General features: G+C 37.6%; 1 protein-coding gene across 12 annotated transcripts in view; it reads right to left on the bottom strand.

The window, feature by feature from the left end:
* Positions 1 to 717: 717 nt before the first annotated feature.
* The window catches only part of LOC143031306 (uncharacterized), a 39556-nt gene continuing 17896 nt past the window's right edge, over positions 718 to 22377 (bottom strand). For 5 of the 12 annotated variants that reach the window (XM_076194970.1, XM_076194969.1, XM_076194967.1 and 2 more), the window contains 2 exons: positions 3393 to 3538; positions 718 to 2673 (listed from right to left, as the gene is read on the bottom strand). In XM_076194970.1, the coding sequence (XP_076051085.1) occupies positions 1145 to 2647 (1503 nt within the window). In that variant the 5' untranslated portion in view covers positions 2648 to 2673; positions 3393 to 3538 and the 3' untranslated portion in view covers positions 718 to 1144. Of the gene's footprint in view, positions 2674 to 3392; positions 3539 to 15243; positions 17156 to 19505; positions 19716 to 22377 lie in introns of those variants that run through there. The other 7 variants (XM_076194974.1, XM_076194973.1, XM_076194972.1 and 4 more) reach the window with 3 other exon arrangements.

The following is a 22377-nucleotide window of genomic DNA, read 5'->3' as shown; positions in this document are numbered from 1 at the left end:
TCGGCATGCTCCGCCTTTGTAATCCTTTGTAATGTGTATATATATATATATATATATATATATATATATATATATATATATATATATATACATATATATATATATATATATATATATATATATATATATATATATATATATATATATATATATATATACAAGATAATGACTGGGCCTGCACCACCTACTCTGTGGACAATGGCTATGGGCTTCCAGAGGTCACTATCTCTTGTCCCTACCATCACATATCATTTCTAGAGTACTGGAAGGATGAAGCTATTGTTAAATAAGTGGAATAAAGTCTTGGCAGTGACTGAATATCATGTCAGTCTCAGTCATGAGGAGGTGGTATGGCAGTGGTTGATCTTGGTCCAGGAAGGATAGTTTGGAGGTAGTTCCTGCCCCTGAGCAAAGGTGAAATTAAACATAACATATGCCACAAAATTGTAGCAATCTTAACTATAATGAAGGTGCACTACTAGTACTGTTTCAGCCTTGTACATATACTGTAGTTTAATGGAAGTGCACACACACATGCACGCTGCATACAGGCTAAAAACAATGAAAAGTAATAATTGTCACTTTTTACCAGCCAAATTTATCAGTAGACTTAATCAGTCTCATCTTTCTCTACCAAAAGTTTTAACACATACCTCTTCCAGAATATTGAGTACAAATCCTGATTTAACATTTGCATAATTTGAGGATATCATAGACTTTTTACAGTCATCTGAATCTTTATTGCATTCAAATAATTTTTTCAACATATCAAAGAATTGATATTGTAACAAAATACTTGTCTAGGTAAAAATATTTTTTGTAACTTTACATTCATTCTCTGAGGATACCCAATCACATTGAAAGATTGCATTTTTTTTAACAAAGTTTAATCATAATCAAGACATAACGATATATTCATTCAACAATTGCATAATGCTATTATGAAATATGTTACAGTAAATAAATCTTCCCAAAACAAAATATGCCCTTTACATCTAAGAACAATTTTAGGAATCTGGTTTCCATGTTTTGCAAAATCATCCTGGTACATGAATAAAACTGTCAAATTAACTGCAGCACACATAATTTGATTTTACATCTTATACATTTCTCTTCTTTCCTATAATCTAGCTTTGTTCTCTAACTAAAGAGCTATATCTTCATTTCCACCACAGTTCTCCACTTTAATTTTTACCTTCATTTCCTCCCCTGCCTGAGATACATTAGGGTCATGTGATATTCCAGTCCAGATCACTAAATCTTCTTGTACCTCCTCTTTCACTTTACCTTGAGTATCTAATATGGGCCCTGAAGATTTATTGGAAGTACATGAGACACTATCAATATTATCATTACTGTGTTTCTTGGATGAACCCTTGGAATCATGGAGCTTAGATGCCTCAGGAAAACAAATTTCATGGTCTTGACATGAATTTACTTCACTGGCTCCTTGAGCACCCTTTCCTGAGGAATTGGACAATGCTTCTTTAGCATGAGTCAGCATATGCCTCTTCAGGTTACCAGGACGAGCACATGCATAGCTGCATAGGGAACACTTGTGGCGTTTTTTATTGGAATGAACTATCACATGACCCGACAAACCTGACGAGTCGACAAACGACGCATCGCAAAATGAGCATTTGTACGGCTTTTCGCCCGTGTGCCTCCTCAAGTGACGTTGCAGCCGGTACGAGAAGGCGAATGCAGAGTCACAAATGGTACATTTAAAAGGCTTCTCTCCCGAGTGGGTCCTCATGTGATTCTTCAGAGAACTGACATGAGCGAACGATGTCATACAAACGGTGCACTTATGCGGCTTTTCACCAGTGTGAGTGATGATGTGACTGTGAAGAGCCGACGACTGATGGAACGCGGCGTTGCAAATCTTACACTGGTACGGCTTCTCGCCCGTGTGAATTCTCATGTGAACGTTTCGAGAGGACAAGAGCGTAAATCGAGATCCACACACGTCGCATTTATGAGGCTTCTCACCTGTGTGAGTTATGAGATGCCCTGTCAAACTCTTGGAGTGAGAGAAGGCCGCCTCACAAAAACTGCATTTGTACGGCTTTTCGCCTGTGTGCGTCCTCATGTGTATCTTCAGTTTAGTCGTCTTAGAAAAGGACGCACTGCAAACGGAACACTGGTGAGGCTTTTCCCCGGTGTGTGTCTTCATGTGACCAGAGAGGGTTGACGACTGAGAAAATGCAGCGCCGCAAAGAGTGCACTTGTAAGGCCTCTCGCCTGTGTGAATCCTGATGTGACTCTTTTGACTGTTTGAACTGGCAAAGGCGGCCTCGCAGTATGTGCACTTGTACGGCTTCTCACCCGTATGAGACCTGATGTGGATTTTGAGTCTGGGCGACAGAGAAAATGCCGCGTCGCAAAACGGGCATTTGTACGGCTTCTCACCTGTGTGAATCCTGTTGTGCTTCATCAGATCCGATGATCGCGCAAACGAGGCTGTGCAACCTGTACATTGGTGAGGTTTCTCACTTTTACTTTTCTTAGTGTGCAGGTTCAAAGTAGGTGGGAAATCATAACTAGCACTCTCTAGGGCCCTCTCCATGTTTTTCATCTCCTGCAATGACTCCTTCTTGATACTCTCAAAGATGGATACTTCATTCCCACTTAGTGACTCTGCCATTGTTTTTGTTTTCTGTCTTCTTAGACCTTAAGAGAAAAAATATTTACAATCTAATTTACATTGAAATAACAATTATGACCACATCATACACACACACACATGTATTAACAGTTTGATCAAACAGTTCTGCATATGGGATTCAAACCCCATGGCCATGTGGTACTAGATCACCTCAAGCCTAGTGCACTACCAACTCCACAGGGTCGATGTCAAAAAAAAGGCCACTTGGTTCCTTGACATCAGTTCCCCCAATGTTATTCAGTAGAGCCTTCTGACAAGTATATACATATACCTATGGTTTAAATAGTTCTGCCTATGGGATTAGAACCCTAGGCCATGTGGCACTAAACTGCCTCAGGTTTAATGTCCTTTCAACTGTACCACAGGGTGGATGTCACAAGAGACCACTTGGTCCCAAAACATCAGCTTACCATGGTGGAAATATTGTAGTCAATTTCACCAAGTCTGTATTTTATTCAGCTTTCCATAGTGGAAATATTGTAGTCAATTTCACTGAGTCTGTATTTTATTCAGGAGAACCATGTTATAAGTATATACTTGTACTGACAGTTTGAGCTTTGCCTATGGGGCTGAAGTTAAGAGTCTGTGGCCTAAAATATGGGACACCTTATTTCTTGCTCACTCCCTCATTCCATGGAGTCAATAACGAGTACCTACTCATGAGAGACATGTAAAAGGTATTATATCCCTACTGCTCATCCTCAATTTTCATCAACACACTCACCTCCATCTGAAGTAAAGCCCTCAAGAGCTGTCACTTGCTTTCTGGATTGGGCCCAAGATCTTGATCAATTTTTGACTATTTTCCCTCCACTTCTTCACATAAGGAGAGCTGACCAATGACTACTACCCTCCTCTTCCTCCAACCAGCTGGTGACATAGAAACAGATCTACATCAATACACCATAGACATTAGCACAATGTTTCTTCCAAGAGAAACCTACAAGGGGGCCTGAGGTCCATTGCATGCTTCTGTGTTTTTCAGTATTTTGTCAGAAATAAGCAGCACTTCTATTTTTGTGGACAATATCACACCTGCCACAAAAGTGCCATAGAAGATGCTTAGGGAAGAATAACATAGGACTGGGATAGCAGAAGTTAAAAGTGATCAGTATTCATCATTGAGTACAAGTTAGTTCCCAATCATACGAGAATGCTGCATGAGTCTGATCTGTAGGGATGTCACTAATGTCCTTAAAACATTAAATAGACATACTGTAACTTACACAGTCAGTACTGTATACAAGAGATAAAGAATAAAAAAAAAAATTAGTCTCAGCTAAAGCAAAATGAATGCATTAATCAAAAGTAGTTTGGCAAAGAATTATCAAACTATTGCTAATACAAACTTATCAAATTAAAATACTCTGAATACCTGACTGATTACCAAAGTTACTTAATAAAGACAACTTAAAAATAGAAATAGATAAAAATTAATAAATGATAACAACAAAATAAATAGATGAAAATAAAAAAGCAACTGTTCAAAATGAAAATCACCAGTAAAATGAAGTCTAGGTAATTTTATACTTGCAGTGGGGATATAAGTTTTCATAGGGGTCAATAATGGGTACCTGCAAATGGATCCTGTGGGATGGACATCTGAGAAAATTATCTCCTTGTCAGTACACTTAACTTCATCTATAGGTGTGATGTTATCTGGACCAGGTTCAAGATCTCTACCAATTCTATATTTCCGCCATCTTTTCTCACATGGGTTTACAACCAATAATTGCTCCCTTCCCTCTACTACTATAAGCTGGTAATACAAAACATCTTATACTATTACAACACAGACATCAGTCTAACATTTCTTGATAACAAGATCTATTGCTGTGGGTTGCAAGTTTTCAGTGAGAAAAAGTCAACATTCATAAATCATTAAAATGATTAGAAATATTAGTTATCTATTACCTGTGTATTTGATTGAAGATGTATACAATGTTAGAAAATATATTTTTGTTGTATATTCTTATGTAAAAAAAAAAAAAAAAAAAAAAAAAAAAAAAAATTACTTCATATCTACATCTTATTTTGCCACTGATGAGAAAGGGGGATTAAATAGATTTTCTGGAATCTTCTTTTTGAAGGAAGACCACCTACTACCTCCCCACCTTCGGTGGCCCTGCAATTGACTCCTACCAGGAAACTCAAAGCTAAATTGTGAGGTAAAGACTTAGACTGAGAGTATATTCACTATCAAAATTTTCCTTCAACTATTTAACAGTTACTTCATCCTTCCTATTACTAACCCAGTCCTCTGGTGATGTGTGACAGGGCATGAGAAGATTATTTCTGGGAGCAATTAGTAGCAATCCACATGGCAGGTAATGCAGGCAGTTGTTCTATACTGGGAATGAGGGGGCCAGTACATTTTGGCAACAGCCTGCATAATTGAGCAGCCCTTTATAGAATCCACTCTGGTCACCCCATGTGGGAAGGCTAGAAATGTGGTCTCAAACATAATCTTCCGTCATCCTCACCTGGCTGGGGAGCCATCCCCACTTAGGTCACCTTTAACTGGGTAAGAACTAAAAGAGACAACGGAGCAGCAGTGTTCCTAAATCCAATGTCCTCTACTGGGTTGCTGGCCCTACTCTGGAAGACTTCCACATGAATGAGGCAATGATACCTCTCCCAAAACCCTAAATCAATTATAGCAATGCAGTGATGTTTTTCTCTGATAAAACTGAATGACCTTAAAATTAAAGCCACTTACCACCACTCCAATCTCAATCTCACTAAGCAAAATTATATTCCCAAACTTCCCCCACACTACCAGCACCATATTGATTAAAACCATGATTCTTGGTCCTATATAGTGCTAGTGGACCATCTCTTGCAGCAAAGTGGTTTTTTAAATTGAACAGACTTCATTACTTCACGTGCAAAACCCCACCAAATGGGCCCCAAGGAAATGGAATTCTTATAGTGGGACAAGGATATATACACACATATATATATATATACATATATATATATGTATATATATATATATATATATATATACATACATATATATGCAGAAAAACCACTAGGAAAATAACAGAAAGGAGACTGAGCACTTTAGTCTATTCAGACATTTTCAAGGTACAAGTATAGAAAAGAGACAAGTCTATATACCCAGAGGGTAGGGTAGATCTCTCCCCATGACCCATGGACTCGGAGTCCCGAGAGTTTGGTTTACAATGATTTTATTATTAAGAAAATTGTAAACCAAACATTCAGGACTCTGAGTTCATAGGTCACAGAAAGAGACCTACCCTGCCCTCTGGTTATATATACTTGTCTCTTTTCTATACTTGTACCTTGGAAATGTCTGAATAGATGAAAGTGCTCGGTCTCCTCTGTTATTTTCCTAGTGTTTTTTCTGCATATTAAAATCCCATGTTCAAGTGATTTCATCTGCATATATATGCAGGTAGTCGTCGACTTACAACCTATATCGACTTTATGACCACGAGAAAGTGCAATATTTAACATTTAATAGAGTAACAGAATTTATTTGTTATGCCTGCCAGTGCAGTACAATTACTCCGCACTCTGCGATACGTGAGTACGATAGTTTTGGCAGGCTGCCAGCAGCGTCAACATTCCAGCCAGCTAAATATTCTTTCATTTTGTTTGTTTGAAGTAAAATGTTTCCTAATTTTGCATTGCATTTTGTATTTTTGTATGTTTTGCAATTAATGAAATGTAACAGTAAAACTTTTTTTATGCCTAGGCTATTTGTTGTCGATAACAATATGTTCGGTACAGTACGTAAACAAATAGAATGTGTTTTGAAATAAAAAAAAAATCCTAAATTTGCCTTGTATTTTGTATTTTCATATGTTTTGCAATTAATAAAATGTAACAGTAAAACTTTTTTTTATGCCTAGTCTGTTGTCAATAACAATATATTTGGTACAGCATTTTGTATTTTTATGTTTTGTGATTAATAAAATGTAACAGTAAACTTTGTTTATGCCTAGTCTGTTGTCGATAACAATATTTTTGGCACAGTACGTAAATGAAAATAATGTGTTTTGAAATCAATGTTTTCCTAATTTTCCCTTGTATATGACAGAGTCCAGTCCTTCTTAACCCTTGATGCCCCAGTCCAAATGAAACCATGCAGCATTCAAGAACAGAGTAAGAGCAGTCAACAAATCATGACCGTGGGAATATTCAGAGATCAAATTTTCATAACTCCCTAGATGAAAAGGAGTAATGATATACTAAGAAAACAGTGTATAAAGGCTAACCTCCCCCCTTAACTGATATCAACTTTTGACTGACAGAAACTCCCAACTTATCTATATGTAGGATAACTAAGATGTGATATGTGGGGAGAACATCTGAACCCATGCTACTGAACCAAGCAATAAAGCCATCACCCAGAGGGCATGTGTGTGCTTTGTTAGCTCCCACACATGGTTCCAACTAGATGTGCAAACTGTGGTCAAAAGCATGCATCATTTTTATATACATATACCAAAGGTTTTCCCCCCCTGACAATGGAGGTAGCCAAAAGATCAAGGGCATAAAATCCACTTCCACCCATTCCATCCCCACATACTCCATTCCCATTCACCCTCCTCCCTCCCTCTTATTTTGGTTCCTCCTGGATGATGGGTCATCCCTGCACCTTGCCCACTGCCCTGGGTCAGAAGCAGTACTGCAAGACACAGCACATTCACAGCAAGGCCGCTTCATTAAATAAGCAAACCTCCCCTCTCTGTCTGTTCATGCAGAAAAAGAGATGGGGAGAAATCCCTTTGGGCTTCATCAAATTATTTTTTCACACATACTCCCTCACCCCCCATCCCCCACCCACTCCCTTTCATGCATCACGGCATCATCCATTCACAACCATCACACCTATCTTCTGTCTTCTCCAATCCTTGCTCAACAAACATTCCTCTTTCCCAATGCCCCCTTTATCCCATCCATCCATCCTATCCTTGGCCGCCCCCTCATGTTCACTCCCTCCACCTCTGCCTTACACACCTCTTTTACTATTCTTTCTTCACTCATTCTTTCCATGTGTCCAAACCATCCCAAAACTCATCAACCCTATCTCCCAACTCCTTTTCCACCCCCGTTTTCCTCCTCACTGTATCCAGCCTAATAACCCCTATCATACTTCTTAGGCACCTCATCTCAAAAACATTCAAACTCGTCTCTTATGTTCCATGTTTCTGCCCCACACAGTGCTGTTGGCACAATCACTCCTTCATACAATCTCCTCTTAGCATCCATTCCCAAATTACAAAGTTGGAGTATGCCGACAGGAGACCTTTTGGTCCATATCTAGGTCGGATGCAAAAAAATTATAATAATAAATAAAAACTATAATAATGTAATTAACAAATAAAATACATAAATAAATGCATAGGTATAGTTAAATAATAAACAAAGAGGTAAATAGTAAATAATAATAAATTGACATATAACTAATAATAAATGAGAATCAAACAGACAAATGATAACAAAACAAAAACAAATATAAAATAAATTATAATCATTACAGCATCTTGCTTAGGTGTTTACCTAAATGATTCTTAAAGCTTTGAACTGAACTACATTGCACTACCTGTGCAGGAAGTTTATTCCATTTATCAACTACACGGTGAAGTTGTTTCTACCCACTTCCAAATTAAATCTATTTCCGGACAGTTTGAGACCATTGTTTCTTGTCTGATTCTCATTCAATGTGAACATTTTGTCACTTTTGATGCTGTCAATTCCCTTTAGAATCTTAAAGACCTGTATCAAGTCACCTCTGATTCTACGCTTTTTTAGGGAAAACAGATTCATATGTTTTAGTCGATTTTTGTATGATTTATTTTTGATATTTGGAATCAGTTTTGTGGCTCGCCGTTGTACTTTTTCCAGTCTGTCAATATCTTTAATGAGATTCGGTGACCATACGGAAACAGCATATTCCAAATGTGGACGAACTAACGATTTATATAGCTTGTTAATGAGTGATGGACTTTTGAAGTCAAAAGATCACCCAATCAGTCCCAGAATCTTATTTGCTTTCTCAGAGGCTGAAATACACGGCTTGGATGATTTGAGATCGTTACTGATAATTACGCCAAGTTCTATTTCACTATTCACTTTTGTTAATGAATTTCCAAATAACTTGAAATCAAACTTACTGTTATTTTACCTATGTGCATTACCTTGCATTTACTTGTGTTAAATTTCATTAGCCATTTTTCAGACCATTGCTGTAATTTATCTAAATTTTCTTGAATATCTAATTGGTTGAAAAGATCATTTGCCATTCTGGACATTTTTGTATCATCAGCAAATTTGGAAACAGTAGATTTTAGTCCATGGTCTATATCATTTATATACACTATAAAAAATTTATATACACTATAAAAAATTTCCATCTAGAAATTTTTCCATTTAAAACAACTCTCTGTTTTTGATCAATCAACCAATTACTAGTCCAACTTAATAGGCTACCAATTATTCTGTGTAAAGCTAATTTAGTTAGTCTTTCGTGGGGGACGGTATCAAAAGCTTTTGCAAAGTCTAGATATATTAAATCTATATTGTTTCTTTTGTCATAATTCGAGATAACTGTGTTGTAGAATTTGAGTAAGTTAGTCACGCAAGAACATTTACATCTGAAACCATGCTGGCTATCATTTATCAAATGCTAACTTTCTAAATGATGTTCGATAGCATCTCTGATCATAGTTTCCATTATTTTTCCTATGATTGAAGTCAAACTTATAGGCCTGTAGTTATTTGCCTTCCATTTGTCACCTTTTTTGAATATGGGAGTAACATTAGCCAGCTTCCATTCTCTTGGGACATCTCCGGATATGATGGATTTCTTGAAAATAATTTCTAATGGAACAACAATCTCAATTTTCATTTCCTTTAAGATTCTTGGATGCCAACCATTAGGCCCTAGTGCTTTATTAAATTTGAGTTTCTCTATACACCTCTTAATTTTTTCTTTTGTTATATTTACCGTAGTAAGTTTACCCTACACTTTTCACAGGTTTCAGTTTGGAGTTCACTTTGAGGTGTTTCATTTACGAATACCGAGCTAAAATAATTGTTTAAAATATTACACATTCCTTCATTTGAATATTCAAGTTCACCATTAACAGATAATAGTGGACCAATGTGATTCCTAACAAACTTTTTATCTCTAATGTAACTATAGAATTCTTTGGGATTCTTTTTGGATTTATCAGCGATATTCATTTTGTATTGTCGTTTTCTTTTTTTTATTGTCTTTTTTAAATCTCTCTGTATTCATACATAACTTTCATAGTCATTAGATGCACCCGAGCACTTATATTTCTTATAAACCTGTCTATTTTTAGCAATACTTTTTTCAGTTTCTTTGTCGAGCCACTTTGGGCGAGCCTGATTTGAGGGATGTCTGTCCTTAAAAGGAATGTATGAATCATCTTAGTGAGCGTATTTTGAAATATTTCTCACATCTGATCTACGGGTCTTTCGCTTAATTTTGCCACCCAATCTGTAAGCTGAAGCTCCTGATGTAGTCCTATGAACTGAGCTTTACTGAAATCGGGTATTTTAGAAACACAAGTATCTATTCTAAAAAAATTTAAGAGTTTGAATCTAAGTTGTGATCACTATTTGCAACATTTTCACTGACTTCTACATCAGTTACCATGCTTTCGCGGCTAGTGATCAATAGATCGAGTAAGTTTCCATATCTTGTGGGCTCTTTTACATGCTGAATTAAGTAATTGTCACCAAGAAAATCAATCAAGTGACTACCTATATGGCCATGTTCAAGGGTCATCCAATCAATGTTAGTAAAATTGAAATCATCCATTATCAATAAATCCCGATTGCAGAAACTAGACAATTCTTGAAATAACAGTTTGTCATCTGCTAATGATAATGTCTTTGGCCTACATATTACACCTACATTAATTTTTTGTCCATTTGTTTGGGTTAACTCAACCCACAAACTATTATATGCATCCTGTTTCACTTTCTCTAAAACACAAGCATGGACATTGTTTTTAACGTACAACAGAACATCCCCACCTTTCTTGTGGTTTCTATCCTGATGAAAGTGTTTAAATCCCGCAATATTAAATTCAGCTTCAACCTCTGTACCATTTAACCATGTCTCGGTCATTCCTATCACATCGAGATTTTTGCTTTTGACATGCGCCTGTATTTCTTGAAATTTGTTCCTAATACTACGAGCATTAAAGTACATGGTTTTAAGACACTCATGATTATTTCTTTTTGCCACATTTTGAGTTTCAATATCATGTCTTACATTATAATTTTGTTTTTTATTAACACCTTGCTCTATATTATTATTTGGTCCATCATTGACATTCAATGCCTCATTAACATTTCTCCCATCAAAATTAATATTTCCCCCATCATGGACATCTGGTCGCTCATGGTCATCCGATCTCTTTTGTACACTTTGTCCCCCTACGTCACCGCAATTCACACCGGCCTTCTGTCATTCATTGACATTCTGTCCGGCATCCCTTCCTAAAATTACATTTTGTTCTCCAGTGACATTATATCCTACCATGATATTTTTTCCTCCACTATAATTACATCCCATCAGGATCTTTTGTCTTCCACTGTCATTACATCCCATCGTGATATTTTGGCCTTCATTGACATTCAGTCCGGCATCCCTTCCTAAAATTACATTTTGTCCTCCACTGACATTATATCCTCCAGTATCATTACATCCCATCATGATATTTTGTCCTTCACTATCATTGCATCCCATTATACCCATCGTGACAATTTGTCCTTTGACATTACATCCTAATGTAACATTTCGTTCTCTACTGACATTATATCCTAAAAGTATATTTTGTCTTAAACGGGTATATTGTTCTACATTAATGCTATACTCTACTCTGTTTTCCCAAGTACACTCTATTTCCCCTTCCTTTTGGGTTTCTACCCCAAAAAAGGAACTAGTTCATTACAAATTCCCATAATGAGGTTTGTAAAAAATCTTTGCCTCTGCAGGTAAGGTGGATCCCATCAGAAGCGTGAAGGTCGTGACGCCTAGAAAAGAGATACCAAGGATGAAGAAAGTGGTATCCCAATTGTGTGCACAATTGCGATATCCTATCATTGATCCCTATGGCTCTACAGTTCCAACACGAGCCTGCATAGATCCTCGGGAGGATCCTACAGACTACGTGAAGGCTCCCACGTTCCTTCATCTCCTGAAGAAGGACCCTGTAATTCCGAACAAGTTCCTCTGATCTCACCCTACCTACATCGTTACTTCCCTTATGAACAATCATAACCGTGTTTGTCCGTACTTGCTCCCTAATGGACTGGGTACAATCAGCGATCCCACGGCCCGGTTGACATACAAGCTTGCAACGTTGTTTAGTCTTCTGCTGCAGGATGTCGTCATAGCCTGGCACCATGGAGTCCCCCACCACCAAGAACTCCTGATTTTCAGCCACCTCATCCTCCAGCAGAGCAAAACGATTGGCTAGAGCCAGCAGTTGCTCCACAGGGTACATGCCTACTGAATGCAGGCTCAACAAACGGTACCCCGCAGAGCGCCACTCGCTCATGGCAATGACAGAAGGGGAAGAAGCGGAACACTCTTTGGGTGTTTCCTTCAAATCTTAAAAAAGCTGTACATCAGAGCTCATTTCTAGCCATCCATTCCCACGTGTGTGTGTGTGTGTATTTACCTAGTTGTATCTTGTGGGAGGAGAGCTATGCTCGTAGTGACATGCTCTGTTGTATCTTTCCGCATCCAGTTTTTTCTTAGTCGTGTATAGTTTTAACACTCACTGTTTCCTCTTTCTGTTTGTTCCAGATATCTATTACTTCGCATAGAAAGCTATTCTTTTTCAGATCTCTTCTGTAACTGTCCTTAAGTTTCTTCTTGTGTCCTCTTGTAGCTCTTCTGTCCCATTTTAGTAGGTCATCCCTATCAAGAATTTCCATCCCTTTCATAATTCTGTAAATGGTTATCAAATCACTTCTTTCTCTTCTTTGTTCTAGGGTGGGTAAATTTAGTTTGTCCAATCTTTGTTTGTATGTCAAATTGCAAAGTGTTGGTGCCATCTTTGTCGTTGCTCTTTGAATTCTTTCTAGTTTCTTTATGTGTGTGTTGTCGGCCCACCCTCATTTACAGGTGAAACCCTGAGGGACTAGGACTTGGTCACCTGAGCAAGCTAAATACCTTCACCACATTCGGCTGTTTTTCCTCTAAATTTTCATTAAATATGAGCTGACACCTGGCAACTGTTTCCCTCCTCTTATGAGTTAGTGTCAGTGAAAAACAAAGTCCCACACCAATACAAAAAAACAAAACAAAAAAAAAACCAGATGCAAGTTTCTTTTGGAGAGCTCTGTGGGTGGGTTCAGGGATTGTCGTCAGCCACTGTGGGGCTGAGGATTTCCACTCAGTAAAACTAGAGGCAACAATAATGGTCATTATTATTATTAGGTGTCTTGCTGCATTCCTTCTGACCCAGGGTATGGGGCAGGATACAGGATTGACCCATCATTCATGAGGAGCCAAGATGAGAGGGAAGAAAAGGTGGTGGAAGGGAGTGGAATGGGTGAAAAAGAGTAGCCTACTTGCTTTTTGACTTAGCTAACCCCTTTGTAAGGAGGAAAAATCCCTTGGTACATAGATTATTATTGGGATAATGAATATTGTTATGAAAAGTAGGTATCTAGGGATGGATGTAATGAAAAGATTATATGAAGGTGATTATGCCCATGACACGGCATAGGGCAGACTTGAAATGTATGGAATACAGAAAGGAGGAATTTAAATGTGTTTGAGAAATATAGTAGGGGTTAGAATGAGAAATGAGTTGAGGAGTAGAGTGGAAATGGAAAGGGAGCTGCTAGATAGGGTTGATGAAAGAATCCTAGGATGGTTTGGGCATATGGATTGAATCAGAAAAGAAGGACTGGCAAAAAGAGTGTGGAAGTTGGAGGTGGATGGAGTAAACTTCAGGAGAAGACTGATAATGAGATTGATGGGGTGAACTGGGAATTGGATAAAAATAGAATATATGAAGGGAGAAAGCCAGAGATAGGTGTGAGTGGAGCATTGTTGTGAATGATTAACTTGACATGACCTGAAGGGATTTACCCTAGGCTTCTCCATTTATGCATGAGAGAACGAAGTTGGAGTCTTACTGTGTAAACAATGCAGTGGGGATAAACCACCTTAGGCTGTTGGACCCTACTGCAGATATAATGTGTCTTACTGCATTGCTTCTGACCTTTATTCACATAGGGGGGCAAGATAAAAGGGAAACAAATGGGTGTGGGATGAGTAAATGCCTTGACTGCCTACCTCCCTTATATGGAAGAAGTCTTTTGGTACACAGATAATTATTATCATTATCAAATGGGTTTTTATTTTGTATGATGTGGATATGTGCTTTGACACAGCCATTCCCCATGTAAGAGAGCCTTTATAAGTGTATAATATATATATGGTAAAAGTAATTTCTTTTGTCATTCAATGGTTTGGAAAATCCAATTTTAAGACACTGAAGAAATAGTTCCATTCTGAGAGTTTCCTGATTTTCCAGCTCAGCAACTTTGAAAAGGGCACTATGATTGTCAGCTCTTTGTAGTGCAAGTGGTGAGTACATTGTATACATTGACACCACTTGGCATGTTCTCAGTCCCTTTTTCCTAGTTAGTCCAACTGATCCACTGCAAGACTAGCCTATCTCATGAGGGATGATATATCTTCAAGGAAATCACAGAAGATTTATGTTTTGATATAGGCTTCACATTACTAATTATGCTCACTATACCTGTATAAGTATCAACATCACTTATGTACATGTGCCTTACGAGTCTTGCAAAACCATACATACTGAATCATTCGAAACTAGTACACAATATTCATATTTCATGCACTGTGACTAGCTGAGACACTTTGTGCTACATTCCTTCTGTCTTGCTGAATGCAAACTGAAACATCATTGTAGAGAAGTAAAAGTGTATCAGATTATGGGTATATCTGTTGATGATGATGGCCCTGCAAGATGGATGTCAGAGAATCATTTCCCTGCTGCCCACCTTCAAAACATAACACCCTCATCTCTAAATGGAGGTGCATCCCCAAGAGGCTGACACTCAACTGGGCCCTAGATTTCTATCAACTTTAATTGCATTTCCTCCATCTTTTCACTTAAGGAGATCTGACAACCAGACTGCTCCCCACCTACTATTACCATAAGCTGGTGACACAGGAACTACCCCACACTAATACAAGACATACAATGATTCAATTTTTGTTTCCCACAAATCTGTGGAAGGTCCTGCTGATCACTGCCAGCAACTGTCCTTTCCACAATATACTCGTGTCTAATCCCTAAACTGAGTGTTACCGAGATTACTTTATATATAAACTGGCAGTTAACTGAAAAAGTTTTAAGCACCAAATTCCCCAGGAGAAGTTTATCAATGGGCCGGTCTCATATTGCTTTACTGGATAATTTTCTTCAAAATGACATTTTAAGTACAAAATTCCACTTCTGACATAAAAATCTAATTGAGGAACATTCACAGATATTTTAGTGCTCTGAAGTTTTATTAGCATTCAAACAAATTCCTTCAACAGAAACAATTAAAGACAGGAATCATGTCTATTCATATTTTCAATTTTCATAATAACAATTTCACTTGTATTTTTCAAGGTCTGACCAGCACAAGGCAGTATTTTTTTTCTAAAACTATTCATAATCACATCTATAATTATATTTACATACACATTTAATATTTTTGTTACAAGCTACTGCTACAAATCTCACTATAATAAACCTTTACCAACAATCCCAAAATTTAATGCAACTTTCATTACTGGCACAAGTTTAGAAATTTTATTTCCAACTTTGTGTACTTCTGAACTGCAAAACACTCACTTTAATACACTTTTTATATGCTAGTAATATCTTAAGCATTTACTCTATAATCAGCTTATGCTTGTTCTTTAAAGATCTATTTCACTTCCACTACACTGCTCTACTTTGATATTCAACATCACTTCATCTCCTGCCCAAGATACATTAGGGCCCTGAGGTATTCCAGTCCAGATCACTAAATTTTCTTGTACTTCCTCCTTTATTTTCCCTTGAGTATTTGATACACTGCTGGTCACTTTTACAGGCTTTGAAGATTTGCTATTGTGCTTCTTTATTGAAATCTTTTTGTTTTTTGATAATTTACTGACACATATGTCACTGTTATCAGGGAGTTTACCTGGACTGGTTTCATTGTGTCCCTGCAAATAATTAGATGTGGCATCTGAAACTGCTTCTTTAGCATGAGACAGCATATGCCTCCTAAGGTTACTAGGACGAGCACACATATAGCTGCAGAGGGTACATTTGTGGGGTTTCTCATCTGAATGGACTTTGACGTGACTCCTCAAGCCTGACGAGTCGACAAACGAAGCACCGCAAAAAGGGCATTTATATGGTTTGTCACCTCTATGTCTCCTTATATGACGTCGAAGGAGGTACGTGGCCGAGAACGCAGCGTCGCAAATGGTGCACTTGTGCGGCTTCTCACCTGTGTGAGTTCTGATGTGGTTCTTGAGAGAAGTTAGACGAGCAAACGAGGCTTCGCAAACGGTACATTTATGCGGCTTCTCCCCGGTATGGGTCATAATGTGACCGCTCAAAGCAGACGACTGGTGGAACGAGGCATTGCACATCTTACATTGGTACGGCTTCTCACCTGTGTGAATTCTCATGTGAACGTTGAGAGACGATAATAGAGTAAATCTTGAGCCGCAAATTTCACATTCATGGGGTTTCTCTCCCGTGTGAGTTATCAAATGCCCGGTGAGACTCTGCGAGTGCGAGAACGAGGCCTCACAAAAGTCACATTTATACGGCTTCTCTCCAGTATGCGTTCGCATGTGACTCTTGAGGGTGGCAGATTTAGCAAACGTTGCGCTACAAAGGGAACACCGATGTGGCTTTTCCCCCGTGTGCGTCTTCATGTGACCATAAAGTGTCGATGACTGAGCAAATGCAGCTCCACATACATTGCACTTGTGTGGCCTCTCGCCAGTGTGAATCCTAATGTGGCTTTTCAGGCTGTTCATGATGGCAAATGCCGCCCCGCAGTACGTGCACTTGTAAGGCTTCTCACCTGTATGAGTCCTCATGTGAATTTTCAGTCTGGTCGACATGGGGAACCCAGAACCACACACTTGGCATTTATACGGCTTCTCACCTGTGTGGCTCCTGAAATGTTTGAGCAGGTCAGACGCCCGATAAAAGGAAAGTTTGCAACCGGTGCACTTATGACTTTTCTCACCTTTATGAGCCTCAATATCAAAAGTTGGTGACGTTAAACCACAACTTGCACTCTCAGGAGAGATCTCCACAATTTTCATATCCTGCCATGACTTCTCCTTGGTAGTGTTCTCATTCACAGACCCTTCATTCCCATTTGGTGCTTCTGACATTGCTATATGTCTTCAACCTTAGGAAAGAAAACAATTATATTCTTAAATTAAGATGGACAGCAATCATGTCTGTATCATAAACATATGGGCAACAAACAGTTACCATATCACACTTTTTTTAATCAAGCCAATGGATTCAAAGGTATATTGGAATGCTTTTTCCAGTGCAACTTATGGTAAAACATGGACAACACAGGAAAGGCAAAGCAATGAAAGAGAAATCAGACATAAACTCTGAGAGAAGTTTTCAAAGTAGCAGAGGGACCATGCAAAGACAAAACCAATAGCATACAACAATTTGTTCACCAGAGCTTTCTAAAATACACATTGAACTATGAATAATAGACTTTATCCTCATGTTTTTCTTGCTATATTTGTCAGTAGTTGCCATCTTGAAACATAGTATCGGAGCTCTTCATATAATGCATATATGGCACCATAAATTTGTATATATATATATATATATATATATATATATATATATATATATATATATATATATATATATATATACACCCATATATATAAAAACATTCACATGCTACATTTCACCATCCCATCCCATGGTTTGCCACCCTACAGTCACCAAAGTGTATAAAGTCAATATTCTAATGTGTTCTATCCAGCATATATTAAATATTCCTTTTTTTTTTTTTTTTTTTTTTTTTTACTTATTCCCCTCCCTGATTATGAAGAGTTGTGGTTCAAAGATATCTTACAGAGTGAAAAATAGTGAAAACATCTTTTGGACTTACTGCCCACCCTCACACCTTGGTATTGTATTCCTTAGACCACTGGAGTAACACCAATGCCATCTGGATTAAAAAGTGAAAAATGTAAGCCAGAAACACAAACTCCATTGCACAACAAAATGTTCTTTATACTAAGATTTATTTAGATTTTAGATGAATGAAATTCTCAAATGGGTAACATATCAAAGTTGCTGATATAACTTTTGCCCTCTAAATTATATACATATTTTCCCTTTTCAGTTATGCAGATAATATCCCTCTGGCCTCATATATGGCTCAATATGCCTTAATTTTTACCCAATGATTACATTTACTTTGCCTTATTTGTTTCTTGCCCCATGATCGTTTGCTTCTATCTCTACTATTCTCCATCCTCCTGCCTCTACTTGCAGTTGCACACAAGACAATAAACAAGACAAACATTTAAGGAAGAAAAGCCAAGTAATAAAAGTAGGAATCACTTGTACACAATGTAATAGAAAGTTCATCAGGACATCAGAAAACAACTTTTACATTTGGTAACCCTTAACTGATGCAATAGCATAACCAACAAGCACACAACAGGATATACAATACAGTCTGAGATATTTCTGTGAAATTACAAAACCTCACAAAACATGACTATTGAAAATTTACCTCGATCTTCTAAATCATGTTAATAAAGATCTTACAATAACCCCTTCAACATGATACTTTATGGATGAATATAACTGTGTGGCATTAGCCAAAACTAAACAAGTGCCATTTAGTATATTAGGGGTTAAAGAGTAATCTAGTATTTCCTGGAGTGCCCAGTGAATATTCTCCAAAAGGTTATAATGAAATATGTCTGTAAATTTTAATCAAGATACCTCTTTCTATGTAGGAAAATAAACCCTTATGTGAAACTTGTTCATAAAATTTGTGCAGATCAATTTAACTAGGAAACTACATCAATCATCTGCACTAATCTTGTAAAATGTATGAATCATCAATAACCAATAATTCTATCCATTAAAAAATTCAAATAAAGCAAGGGTATTGTATTGCCAAAATGCGCATGTTGGGTAACATTAACCAATCAATACCATGAAATACAGGCACTCCTCGTTTAACGACCTACTCGGTTAACGACAACTCGGAGTAACGACGGGCTTTATGACAGACCAATATTCGTTTAACGTAAATCTCCCGAAGTTACGACGTCGTGTACGATAATTAAGTTGGCTGAGGCAAATTTGTATGATGTTATAAATGAACTTGTACGGTGGATATTAGCTGTGAGGTAAAGTGTTCTGAAGCTTAGGTCTACATTACCATCCTGCAAGCTGGAAAAACTACCTGGGGTACAATATATACTGGTAGTGGTAAATTCTTAGTTTCGACCAAGGGCGCAGTATAGCAATAGAAAATTAATTATTAATTTTGTAAATTATAATGTATCAACGTAATATGCAATTTTGTGAGCGGAAATAAAAAAAAGGTGCTAAAACAAATTTCGTAAGTAACGAAGTCATGTCGGACGAATGGTACACCATGTTTGTTATGATAGATGCCGATGTCGAGGAAATGAAAGGATGATAAATTCGCCTAACCTAAACTAAATTAACCTAACCTGTGTTTGATAAATCATTACCTGCAAATTAAATGTCATCCGGCTTGTCCTCGTTGTCGTCGTCGTGAGAGACGTTGGCAGACGACAAGATGGCGTCCCGATCCTATGCTACCGACTTCGTTCATTAGCATATTTTCTTGTAGCATGGTATTTTTTACTTTCATTTCTGCCCACAAAATTGCATATTACGTTGATACATTTTAATTTACAAAATTAATAATTAATTTTCTATTGCTATATTGCACCCATGGTCGAAACTAAAAAAATACCCCGGTATTCAATATGGAATGTCAACATACGCGGATTTGGTCATATACAGTAATTTCGGGAACATAACCACCATAAATAAACAGTAAATAAAGCTTTAATGTACTGTATAAAAGAAGGAAATACACGAAAATAAAGATACATGTATTGCTGGACATTGTACAGACAGTACATGTACATATATGTATACACTTTCGCTTAACGACCAATTCGGTTAACGACGGTGCACTGGTCCCAATTGTCGTCGTTAAACGAGGAGTGGTTGTATATATATATATATGTATATATAAATATATATATATATATATGTATACAGGTAAACGTCGACTTACGATGGCCGCGACTTACGATTTTTCGACTTTACGATGACGACGACGATATGATATATTTAACCCCTTCCATACGGTGCCGCACACGTAGGCGTCATGAGGAGCAAGTGGATTCGCGACACTGCCATATCGGCGTCTTGATTATATTTATTGTAGTCGCCCCTGTGTTTTTAAATTCTCTCAAATGTGCCCTGAATCCCATTCTCTGTGGTTTTCAAAATTCGCGGGTGAAAGAGAACGATCGATATAAGCGGTGACTATATTTTATGATGCGGGTATTATTACGACACGTCGTACGGCTGGCATTGGCTGCTGCCCGCGAGATTTAAGTTCCGTACTGAAAATACATATTATAGTGTTTGAATATGGTAAAAAGGATAAAAAAAATTAAATAAACTACTGTACATGTTTAATAGGCTATATTCAGTATCTCTGGTGGTTAATATACAGGTAGGCTAGGTACAGTGACCATGGAACAGAGTGATACACAAATTGGGGATCGACTTACGATGAAATCGTCTTACGATGGATCTATCGAAACCTAATGCCATCGTAAGTCGACGTTTACCTGTATATATATGTATATATGTATATATATATGTATATATATATATATATATATATATATATATATATATATATATACACACACACACACACACACATATATATTAGATGATCTAACTCCACTTATCCTGAACAGATTCAACCTAACATTGTCTCATGAGTTCCTGGACATGGTAAAAGATGTTCCCAGTCAAGGAAAAATAGCATTGCTGGATGCCACCCCATTATTTATTAATATTCCCATTAACAGAACTATCACTAGCTGTGATAATGTATACAGAAGTGGACCTACCTTCGGACTAGACATACCTGAAAAACACCACTGTCTACTCGAGATATGCACTAAGATGATCCCTTTTCATGGCCCAAGCAGGATGCTTTACCAACAAAAAAGGAGTTGCTATGAGTTCCCCTCTGTGGATTCTCTTTACTAAATTTCTTATGGACTCAGAAGAGGAAATAGTCTTTAGTCAAATTAGCCAACCTACCATTTACTGTAGATACAATGATGATATTTTTGTTCAAACTGGTTCCCATCAAAACCTTGAAACCTTGGGCCATGCATGAGTAGAGAAAGTGAGTGTCCCCCGGAGTATAGAGGATCCACCATCAGTTCCTTTTTTAGATGAGCTCTTACCTATTTTCTATCTTGGTTGGATATCCAAGAAATTGACAGTCCACCAACTACTCATTAATAATGGATACTCCAACAGTGTACACTTAGAAGAATTATTGACACTTGGTAGCAAGAAGCTCACCACACTGCCACAGATGAAGAAGGAACTGCTCACAATATATTTTATGAATACTGCATGTCCAGCAGTTACAAGGACAATGATGAAAAAAAAAAATGTCCCATGAAAGAAGGCTACAAATTATCACACAATTTTTTATAGGAAGACATCTTCTCTACACCTAAGAAACAACACCACACCAAAACCTCTAGGAATATATCAGTCGTACAGTGTACAAATTCACTTCCCCAGAGGAGAACTATACACCTGTACCTATATGGGAAGGACAACTACCATCCTGTCCAGACAAATCCCCCTCCACCTTCAACAGGGGGAACCTAAGAACCACTTTTGGACCCACCACAGATGCCATCTAGATGGGGAAACCATGTTAAACAATAGAGAAGTTGTTGCACAGGAGATAAACTTCCAATGCCTGACCCTCTTGGAGGCCATAATTACAATGGAGTAGCAACCTGCAATTAATGTGCAGATTAATGATTCTGCCCTCCTTCCAAGCATGAGATCTACTCATAGGAGACAAGCAGAATTCCCTTCAAGAAAACAGCCCCAAAGTATAGAAACATCCACACACAGGCACTCAAAAGAGGATCAGAACACACACAAGCACCCCACAGAGGCACAAAACTTGTGCCTAAGACAATAAGTTTGGCTGAGGAATCAACAAAACAGTGCCAGTCAAGCTGAAGAAAGCCAAGTGTGACGTTTCCAGGAATATTTTCACTTCATATACAGACTCTTGCACATCTACATTCCAACTGAAGATGCAGAACAGTCTACCAAACATCTTGGTTAATTCTACTGTGTCTTTCATTTTTATTTTCTGTACAGTGTTTTAAATTTTGTTAATCTAAGTTCCTAATGTCTATTGAAAACTTACTTCCTCCCCTATCCTTTCAATAACAATGCACTTTCCAAGTTAGAAAGATTACAAAAGAAACATATTTTTAGTTCAATTTCTGTCATATTTATATA

This window comes from Oratosquilla oratoria, chromosome 12 (assembly GCF_046742065.1).
Source record: "Oratosquilla oratoria isolate Oo_2021 chromosome 12, ASM4674206v1, whole genome shotgun sequence".
Classification (NCBI taxonomy): Eukaryota; Metazoa; Arthropoda; class Malacostraca; order Stomatopoda; family Squillidae; genus Oratosquilla; species Oratosquilla oratoria.
This window is presented reverse-complemented; position numbering and strand designations above follow the sequence as displayed.